Source organism: Phycodurus eques, chromosome 1 (assembly GCF_024500275.1).
Source record: "Phycodurus eques isolate BA_2022a chromosome 1, UOR_Pequ_1.1, whole genome shotgun sequence".
In the NCBI taxonomy this organism is placed as follows: Eukaryota; Metazoa; Chordata; class Actinopteri; order Syngnathiformes; family Syngnathidae; genus Phycodurus; species Phycodurus eques.
Window position 1 is genome coordinate 16,921,171 of NC_084525.1, and position 11,249 is coordinate 16,932,419.

The window sequence follows — 11,249 nt, forward strand, 5'->3', positions numbered from 1 at the left end:
AACGCCATTTTGCAGATGGTCTTTGTAACTCTGGTGAAACTGTGGGCTGGAGGGACCACATCACCAATGGTTCTTTTAAAAGGGCCCAAAGAGAGGGCCATGGTGCGTGCTCTACTCCATCAGACATGTCTGGACCATCCACTCCTGTCCATACCAGCAGTCCTCTACGTACGCAGGAAAGGTATTCCCCTGATTTAATAGAGATTCTGTGATAACAAAACCCAAGTTTGTGTAAGGTTGCAGACATGTTGGTCTTTATATTATAGCAACAAGCTCTCTAATCAACTTATTGCAATCATGCTGTTATTATAACTATATTACTCACATTTCATCACAACTACTTCACATCTACGCTTCTAACTTTGTGGGGACAGTTTGGGGAAGCCCCTTCTCGCCAATCCTCATGATTGCGGGATTTTCCATGTTTAATTTAAATAGCTTCCAAATGTGCAGTCTGGATTCGATCCAAATGAAAGTTAATCCCACATAACAGCTTCCTGAGTCCTGACCCTGCCCGGCAGATTCTTTTTTCTCAATATTGGTATGGGTTACCACCAGAATATAATTCTAGTATCCCTTGTTAAATCACTCTTAACGATTCAATAGTTGTATATAGACAAATACTATAAATAGACAATAGCTTGACAATGAAAATATCCTCAATGGATTTGGAACATATTCCTCAGTTCATCCTAGATTGCAATTCGTTTTTATTAGGGCATTTTACACAGTTGTATGATTCCAACTTTGCGGGAAGAGTTTGGGGAAGGCCCTTCTCTGTCCAGCACAATGGTTCCACAGTGGACTAAGAAAGGTCCATGAAGGCATGCTTGCGTGAGTTTGACGTCAAAGAACTCGAGAGCACTGAACCACAAACTACTGTGATTTCTGTTCTTCTGCATGAATGGACAAAGAAAGTCATTTCGAAGGTCTTTGAGCAGATGATGTTATAAATGCAACTGAAACTTTCAGGTTTGTCCATTGTCACCTCCTGTAGGTGTAATGACAAGTGTCCTAATACATATAGTTAATCTTTAGTAGTCCCCGGTTTGTAACTAAGCAATGTGGAATGTGACCACGACATTTGTTCTTGGATTTTGCAGTGTATTTTGATTTAGAAAAAAAATTCAGGATAAAAAAATAAGCCGGAAGCGACGCCTGAGTCGCTTCCGGTTTAGCGTGATTTTACGTTTAATGTCATAATCACTATTTTTGTCTCCGAAAGGGGGCACCACGTCTCTTTTTTAGATGTGTAAAATTTAGAAAAAAGGGACGAAAAATCTCGATCAGTCTCATAATCTAGAAGGCTATGAAATACGAGTCCTCGATTACAGAGGTTTATGATTAACTCAAAACACAACAAGAAGTAGAATATTTATAGTATATATAGTAGAAAATTTAATTATATCTAAAAGGAAATCTCCAGGGAAACACTACAGAGGGTTTTAACTACAGAACAAAGGACAGACAAAAAGAAAGAAAGAAAAATAGGCGTACGAAAATACAATATCGTGTGTTGCTGGGCTAAAAATGAAAATGTGAGTGTGAAATGAGTGGGTCATAGCGAGAGAGAGCAAAGTTGGGATTTGTGTGAAGCTGGCATTTTCCCCAAAATTATTTTGTACATTCTGGCAACGATTGTTGTGCTACTTACGACCATAGATCAGCTGGTCTTTGGGGATGGTCTTTCTCCGCGCGTCTCAAGAGAACGGAGGCAGGTTTGCTTGAAGAAAAAGGATGCACAAAAATAAACAAAAACAGACGGGAGAAGAAAAACACTTCAAGCCTAAATAATGTCAGGGGAAATAAACCACTGTAGATGTAAGTTTAATATTCAAACTTTCAGCTACTCAGTGGTTCCCAACTGGTTTTGCCTCAGGAGCCAAAATTTAACTTAGTCATTAAGTCGCAACCGACATTTTTAACCTTCTTTAGCAACTCAAATTTATTTCACACAAAAAAATAGCCCAGTAATACAAAAGCCTTTATGCACAGTTGAAAACATGAAAACAGTTGATATACATGAAACATGAACAAACATGACAAATATGAAATAAAAAGGCACACTTTTTATGAATAAAAAGGCAGACTTCTTTTTTGTAGTTGAAAAAGGCAGAGATTTTGAATCAAATAATACAAATAAAATAAAACAGACAAAATACTTAAATAAAAAGGCACAATTCACTTTAATTACAGGTAGGCTATACCTATTTTTAACAAGCTAAATTGGTGATACTGGTGAAAGGTCAGAAATCAAACTCTGAAATATAAAGGTCGAATTAACTTGAATTACAGTATTTTTTTTTTAAACAAGTTAAACTCATTAACAGCACTTTTGTGATGCCCTCACCTCCTTAAGTTTTCTTTGAAAGCACTCCACCAGTTTGTCTTAAGTGTTTTTAGCTAGCCCCTGAAAACCCCTGGATCTCAGTTTATCAAGGTTTAATTCTCTGGGCGTGGATTTAGCCCTTCCCTGGGCGCACCCGCCAGATGGCCGTTCCTCTTGACCATATTTGGAATCACACCCGCCTGCTGGCGCCTCACCTTCTAACTACGCTCACACCCGGTTCCCTCATCTTATAAGATGCAAAACAATCCTCTTTGCAGACCGGGACGCCTGTTGTGAACCCAAGACATGTTACTATCTGGGCGGAGAATGAAAACCCTAATAAACATACAAATGGTTGAAGGAAGTACTTTGATGTAGAACTTCAAAGAAAAGATGGTTGGCTTGAATACAGATCTCCAAACATTTGGCCCTTGCAAAGGAACTCTGATTGTGGTACTATTAAAATATACTACAATAGCAAAACGATCTCCTATCTGAACACAAAAGTGTTTTTAAACAGTGACTCCTTAGGACATCACCGTAAAACTTACTTTAGAATGACGTTGTAGATTGGCTGTGGGGCAAATCATCTTCTTCTGTGGCGATTCTTCTTCTTTTCCAAATAAATGTGGATTACGACTCTTTGTCAGCTACTGTACAGGAGGGACTTAGCAGTCAAAAGGCGTCACTGATTTCAAAATGCAAACTGCTCCTTTCGACAGGACGTGCGGTGCCGTGATATGTCAATCATCTGGGGTGGGGGGTGCACCTGGGACGTTCAATCAGATTTCAGGGGGGTCCAGTGCTTCACCAGCCTCCCCTCTGGCTCCGCCCCTGACTGTTAATTAGTTTAGGGTCCAGCATACATCAGTTGTCCTTTGGCTTCTGTCTTGCACAGCGGGGCGACTTGGAAGAGTACAGTTTATCAGGTTGTTGGTGGGATGGGGTTGCTATGACCACCAGGCCATAGTCACCACAATTTAGAATGGTATGTAAAAGATTGTGTTGCTATAATGTATTGGTGGTCCAATACTTTTGTCCCTATAGTGTAGTAGTACAATACAACTATTGATGTAAGACAAATGTTTAAAAGAATGTCCAACATTAATATTTATGTACATCCACTTTAGTTCCAGTCCAGGGAGAGAGTATGAGATCCGGAAAAGAGTCATCAGCAGTGACCATGAGGAATTACAGCCCCAGAATGGGCACTACTCTTCTGGTAACATTATCCAGGAGTCCACGGAAATTCCAAGAAGCAGCACGGACTTGTCAGCCTCACCAATGAAAAGCCAACCATCGAACGTAACCTCACCCACTCAAATAGACTCCCACAACCACTCCACTTCACCAACGGTCCCGTCCCCAACAACTAACACTCCACAGCAGCACTGTAACCATGAGGCACCATCATCAACACACAGCACTTGTTTGGACTCTGTGACGGCAACCGCATCAAGCCAGGGACATGTCTACCCTCCTTCATCGACTCTCCATACCACACCTGCACCGGCCCACCACCCCCTACATCCCACTTTTGAGACTCGCCACCCTTCTGAAGCCGCCGCAGTGCCTTCTTCTTCAACTCAGGCAGTGTGTCACCCTCTGAGCAAGACCCAGGGCACCAGCTCGGTGACAAGTCCCTCACCACAGGTTAATGGATGTTCTTCTCCAACCAGGGGTTCCCTCCCAGAAGCCCACAAACCTACCAGCAGCCCCAAATCTACAAGTTCCCCCACAACTCCAACCCTTGCACCATCGTCCATCCAGGCAGAGTCCAACAGCATGGATGGATCCCCTATTTCAGATAGCCCCGTTCCTGGTTTTGCCACTCTGGGTAGGAAGCTGATGATGAGTGGCTCTGACCTCCATCAGCACAATCACATTCCTGTCCAGCACGGACACCCTCAACACTCCTACCTGGCGATGGAGCACAATCCAGCTATAGACACCAATAAGAGGCACTGCTACTCTGCTCACCCCCCACAGCTTCAACAAATATCTGTCTCCAACTACTCCACCATCTCCATCCCACTGCCTCACCCACAGCCGCCTCTACCAGAGAAGCACCACACTCAACCGGGCTCACCCAGTGATGAAGCAGAGGCTCTGAAATCAAATGTGAGCCACTCCAGCAACACTCAGCATCAGCACCATGTCACCTTCTCACCCACCGTGGGGGAAATTGCACCCTGTGAGAACCAAAATGATGTTGTGGAGCCTGAGGAGCCTGAGAATGGAAACAGAGTCAGTGTGAAGTTTGTTCAGGACAGTTCAAGGTTCTGGTACAAGCCAGGTATCTCCAGAGAGCAAGGTAAGTTTGAAAAGGGGACATTCTATATTATACAGTGGCCCCTCTATGGTCCAACACATTCCATTCCAGGAAGCTGGTCAAACAAATACACTAAATTTTTCTCAAAAAAATAATAAAAGTAGGGAACTGTCACCAAACATAAAACCTTTATTTATTATACAGTTCATGTTTTAAAGAAGAAATACATACAGTCAAAATACAATGAGAATGAGCCATTACAGTACAGCACAGTTAACATCCATGAATGGCAATCCACTTGAAATTACTTGGTCTTGGGGGTTACAGTTGGGTAGCAGTTCTGTCTGAGGCAAATAATCACTATTCACTCTGCCCCTACTCTATAGGGCCAGTGGGCTTTGGTTACGATGTTTGTGGTGAAATTGGTGTCTTATTGCTTTAAATTTGAGTCCACTTACTTAACTTTTAGTGTATATTATTTTTCTTCTCTGCTCACATTCTTCTCTTACCACCCGTTGTTGCAGCAACTCCTTCTTTATTTATATTCACAAGTTGCAAAAAAAGGTAAAAAAAAAAAAAGCCAAAGAAAAATCAAAGTGCATTAGTCCTGTGACGTTCACTGAAATAAGCTCTCTTGAGGTACGCTCATGCACAGATATGAAGACTAGATACGGCAGTGTGGTATTGCAGCGACGTGCTTATGTTGCGGCCACATTGACGGTGGCAACGTTCCCATCAAAGACGATGCATGAACATTGAAAATAAGACGTAACTTGCCTATTTCTTTACAGAGTTTCATGAGGTTTACTTCTTAGTCAATGCCAAAGCGTGTGCCATCAATACAGAAACCCGAACAATATTTTTACCTGTTAAAGGTTATTCCCAGTTCCTTTGCTGTGATTGTACGGTGTTGTGTGCAAGCATATGCCACACAATGTGCCAGCATCCTTGTTCTTTTGGTTTTCTTGTCGTGGTGACGAGATTGCCCTTACTAGCTTAGCCTCGCCGTTGGCACGCAGCTCAAAAGGGGAGTCATATCTACATATACATATGTATGTGCTCGTCCCCCTTAAAAGGCTTTTTTTTTTCATTTACAAGTTCCACTGTCACTTTGTTTCTAACTTTAGGAGAATTTCTGAAATACACTAAATCTCTATGCCATAACACATTGACTCACTATATCAAAATGCTAATATTCTGGTTTTGTTTGATCGTAGCAATCGTCGCTTTGAAGGAGAGAGAGCCTGGCACCTTCCTGATCAGGGATAGTAATTCCTTCCAAGGGGCTTATGGCCTGGCACTGAAGGTGGCCACACCACCTCCTAACGTCAACCAGCACAGCAGCAAAGGTAGATAAATTAATAAATAAACACACACACACGATCATTGTTATGGGTTTTTAAAGTATACTTACTTACTGGAATGCCCTCACATACGGCAAAGGAGGGCTACAGTCGCAAAGCCATGTATTGAACACAGAGAGAACAGTAAAATACACAGCAGCTGCTGTTGACCACAACTTTTGCCTAGACACTAGGGCTCGGACTCGCCCTCTAAATCCATCCATCTATCCATTTTCCATACCACTTATCCTCACTAGGGTTGCGAGCGTACTGGCACCTATCTCAGCTGAGATTCATTACTCATGTTGACAGGAATGAATGACTTCTGAATCAAAATCAAACCGTTATTCCTTGAACTATTATGAAATAAAGAGTTGTCATAATCTAACTAATGAAAAATCCAATTTTATTATTTCAAAACTATCTACTGAATCAGAAATGGAGTATGCTGGCGTGTTTTGGCTGCAGCTTCTCCCTCTGGAAAATTATTTCTTTTTAGTTAAAAATGGCTTACATTAACCATGATCCCTTGGCGTACCATGGCTAAAGGTAGAACCCGGATTGGTTTTGCGCCGTAAAAGTGCTGTAAAATGCGTAAATATGTACACGCTGGGTGGCAAAAGCTGCCTCCTTTCAAGATAACTAGCTAGCTAGCCAGATAGCTCTCATCATCTGACACGCTGTGTTGGATCTTGCACAACTTCCTTCTGTTCATTCTGCTGCGGTCGCCGTCTGCCATGAACATCAGTGCAGCTTCTCTGGCACGGCTATAGGACGCCTCCTTCCGAGGAGATCATCATCTTGGTGGAGCTCTACTGTTTGCACCTATAATCAATGCTCAACTGTAAGAACGAACCACCGTACAACTGCACACATGCTGAAACTATGCACAGTATGTCAAAATGGCATCAGCCATAAAGAAAGGCTAAAAATCATAAAATATCAATTTTTTTTAAAGTGACTGCTGCGTAGCAGCAGTTGCAGCTCTTGGCAGAATAAAGTAGGCTGAGTAGGTATGATATTTTAAGATTGGTTCTGATTCGAGTCAGAAAATTCAGATTCGATGATCGTTTTTCCACGGCCACTTGAATTCCAATTCGAGTCACTACCCATTTGTGGACAGCCCTACTAGATGCTCACATGCAACCATAACCTCCCTCCAGGCCACCACATCACCCCACCAGGGCCTACCTCTTAAAGGCACATACGTATGTATGTTCCATATATTTTATGGCTACAATTTCTTTTTTGTCTAAATGTTTTCAATGTATTTAAACCAAGTGTTTTAATCATTTTAAATGTGTTTAAAGCCTGTGGGGGGGAGAGTAAAACTGTATACAAACTTTTTTATAAGGTCTCTCTACGTATGTTGTGGATTTTCCCGCGATGAATAAATAGATAATAACCATATTGTTAAATCCACACTCAACAAAATCTCTCCTTTAGATTGTGTAAGTGTACCTAATATTGTGGCCATGGCATGCATTAGCGTTGATAATGACTGCATGTTAACAACCTTTCTGCCCTGTGACAGCAGGTGACCCTCTGGAACATTTGGTGAGGCACTTCCTCATAGAAACAGGCCCTCGAGGAGTCAAGATTAAAGGCTGTCAGAATGAGCCCTATTTTGGTAGGCCTTTCACCATGTCTCTCAATGGAAAAAAACACAAGACTAAGGGATGAGTGAACATTAGTTCTGTTTTTATGTGCATTCGTAGGGAGTCTGTCTGCATTAGTCTATCAGCACTCCATCACACCCATCTCTTTGCCCTGTGCTCTGAAGATTCTTGAAAAAGGTCAGAATTCCTTTATTTTGAATGCATTAATCACATCTATTGTTTGTGCAGTATATGTGACATAATTAAAATGCATGAATTAAAATTAAAATGCTTTAAATGTTTATATATGGGCCATTTTCATATGATTTGATCAATAACGGTGAAGACATGCCCCCCTGAATTTCCTTTAGAAAATCAATTACTTTACTGGTATGAGTATTTGAATTATTTGCAGTTGTTATCCATCAAAAGGTCAGAATTGTTTCTAAGAAAACCCTTATTCTGAAGTAATATTTTTCAAACATTTGTTGCCAAAATGTCTTTACCGTTAGGTGTCCGAAATGAAATTTAATTCATTAAATCTTTTGATCTACAGTGTAGGATATTTCTCCTATTTCTTAACGTGACTTTTACAGGAAAACTAACACAAATGCATCTGAGGCCTGGTACACGCATAAAGTACACAAGACGGACAAAAGATCGAAAATACCTGCAACTGTTAAGACTGGTGTGTGAAGGACCCGCATGCAGAAGCTGGAGGCAATGTGGCAGATGCAATGATAAATTGATTTTACAGGGGTGGGTGTGGGGTAGTTGGGGGGGACATTGCAGTACGGACATTGCAGTGATCCAGGGGTGCAAAGTTCTGTGTGGTGAATGGACTCCGTTGCTGTTTTCCAATTCAACAGGTGCAGAGTACAAGGCAGGTAGACAAACAAGGAGTGCTCGTGCAATAGTCTGGGGGAAAGGTAAACCGGCAGAATCAAAAATATGAAAGTTACTAGGCTGTGTCCATGCTCCATTCGTCCAACCAATCCTTCACAAGTACACACACACACACACACACACACACACACACACACACACACACACACACACACACACGCACACACACACACACACACAGACAGACACAGATGAACCTTCCCAGGAGTGGCCAGTCTACAAAGATTACAAGAGAACAGCAATGACTCAAAGCCACAAAGGAACACATCTCAATAACTGCAGGCCTCCCTTGTTTCAGTTAAGGTCAGTGTTAAGGAAGCAACTGGGCAAAAATGGCATATGTTGCAGAGTTCCAAGGCAAAAACTGCTGCTGACCAAAAAGAACAAAGGCTTGTCTTACTTTTGCAAAAAAAAAACATCTGAATGAGTCTTTTTGGATGAATATTATATGGACTAACGAGATGAATGTTGAGCTTTTTGGAAGTTGTGTGTCTCGTTACATCTGGCGTAAATGTGGCACAGCATTTCAGAAAATGAACATTATCATCATCATCAGTCAAAAATGGTGGTGGTAGTGTGATGGTCTTGGGCTGCTTTGCTCCTTAAGGACCTGGACAACTTGCTGTGATTGATGGCACCATGAATTCTGCTCTTTAACGGAAAATCCTGAAGGAGAATGTTCAGCCACCAGTTTGTGACTTCAAGCTGAAGCGCACTTGAGTTCTGCAGCAGGATAACAATCCAAAACAAACCAGCAAGTCAACTTTTGAATGGCTTAAGCGAACAAAGTGAAGTTTTGGCGTGGCCGAGTCAAAGTCCAGACTTGAAATGCAGTGGCATGACCTTAAAAATGCCGTTCATGCTAAAAAACCCTCCATTTTTGCAGAATTCAAACAATTTTGCAAGGAAGAGTGGGCTAAAATATCTCTACAGAGAAAAAAGAAAGACTCATTGTCAGTTGTCAAAACAATTGATTTCAGTTGTTGCTGCTGAGGATGGCCCAACAAGTTATTAATAAATGAAATCACCATTTAAAAAACAGCATTTTAAGTTCACTTGGGTTATAGTTGTCTGATGTTTGCATTTGTTTGATGATTTCAAAACATTAAACTGGGGAAACTATGCAAAAATATAAGAATTTGGAAGGGGGCCAATACTTTTTCACGGCACTGTACAAGTGTCATTATGTTACCAAATGTTATGAAAATGACCCATATTATTTAATTTGTGTTGAGTAATTGTGTCCTGTGTGTTGTCAGATCTGATAGCGGATGTGCCTGAGGTTCAACCTGTGAATAACATCAGCACTGCTGCTGACTTGCTCAAACAAGGAGCAGGTGAGTTTACTGACATCTGCATTATATGGACTCAAGTATTATGGCACATGGCCATTACACCTACAGGAAGTGAAATATGGGCAGGCTATTGTATATGTATTAATTAATATTAATCATATCTGCGAAGTTTACTTTGTTCTGTGACCAAGCTCATTACTCAGTTTACTTGTACAGTGAACCCTGGAGACTCGTGGTTCAGTACCTGCAGATTCACCCACTCATGGATTTATTTATTTATTTTTCTCCCTTAATTTTTTTCATTTCTCTTTTTTGGGGGATAACCAAACTGGAAAATGCTTATTTGCGGTTTATTCCGGCTTATTCAAGATTTTTTGTATTTAAAAAAAAAAGAAAGGAAAAAAACAAAGATCATGGAGAAGGGGCTGCTGAGTTTTTGACCAGGGTGTTCAACAGAATTCCAGTGGATGAGAAGATGCCTGAGGTTTGGAGAAAGAATGCCGGTGCCCATTTATAAGAATAAAGGGAGTTTGTGCAGAGCTGCAGGAACTATAGAGGAATAAAGTTGATGAGCCACACAATGAAGTTATGGGAAAGCGTAGTGGAGGCTTGATTCAGGACAGAAGTGAGTATTTGTGAGAAAGAGTATGGTTTCATGCCTAGAAAGAGTACCACAGATGCTTTATTTGCCTTGAGGGGGTTAATGGAAAAGTATAGCATCTGACAGAGATGAACTGCTGTACAGCATGCAGAGGTCTGGAGTGTCAGAGAAGTATGTTAGAACATTACAGGACATGTATGACGGCAGCAGAACAGTGGTGAGGTGTGCTGTAGGTATGACAGAAAACTTTAAGGTGGAAGTGGGACTGGATCAGAGATCAGCCCTGAGCCCCTTCCTGTTTGCAGTGGTGATGGATTGGCTGACAGATGAGGTTAGACTGGAATCCCCATGAACCATGGTGTTCACAGATGACATTTTGATCTGCTGTGAAAGCAGGGAGCAGGTGGAGGAACATTTAGATAAGTGGACGCATGCACTGGAAATGAGAGGAATGGAGATTACCTTAAATCACACAGAATATATGTGCAAGAATGAGAAGAGTGGAGGGGGGAACAGTGAGGCTACAGGGTGGATGAAAGGTAAAGTTTATAAGACTGGTGAGGCCAGTCATGATGTACGGATTTGCGACAGTGGCACTGAAGAGACAACAGGAAGCAGAGCTGGAGGTGGCGGAAATGAAGATGTTGAGGTTCTCTCTTGGAGTCACCAGGTTGGATAGGATTAGAAATGAGCTCATCAGAGGGACAGCCAAGGTTAGATGTTTTGGAGACAAAGTTAGAGAGAGCAGACTTCAATGGTTTGGACACGTCCAGAGGAGAGATAGTGAGTATATTGGTAGAAGGATGATGAGGATGGAGCTGCAGGGCAAGAGAGCGAGAGGAAGACCAAAGAGAAGGTTGATAGATGTAGTGAGGGAAGACATGAGGGCAGTTAGTGTTAGAGAG

General features: G+C 41.7%; 1 protein-coding gene across 10 annotated transcripts in view; it reads left to right on the plus strand.

The window, feature by feature from the left end:
* The window catches only part of LOC133404675 (tensin-2-like), a 71,534-nt gene that overhangs the window by 54,094 nt on the left and 6,191 nt on the right, over positions 1–11,249 (plus strand). For 7 of the 10 annotated variants that reach the window (XM_061680771.1, XM_061680802.1, XM_061680810.1 and 4 more), the window contains 6 exons: positions 16–181; positions 3,460–4,643; positions 5,819–5,950; positions 7,479–7,574; positions 7,663–7,740; positions 9,708–9,785. In XM_061680771.1, coding sequence (XP_061536755.1) covers positions 16–181; positions 3,460–4,643; positions 5,819–5,950; positions 7,479–7,574; positions 7,663–7,740; positions 9,708–9,785 — 1,734 coding nt within the window. The remainder of the gene's footprint in view (positions 1–15; positions 182–3,459; positions 4,644–5,818; positions 5,951–7,478; positions 7,575–7,662; positions 7,741–9,707; positions 9,786–11,249) is intronic. The other 3 variants (XM_061680786.1, XM_061680819.1, XM_061680849.1) reach the window with 1 other exon arrangement.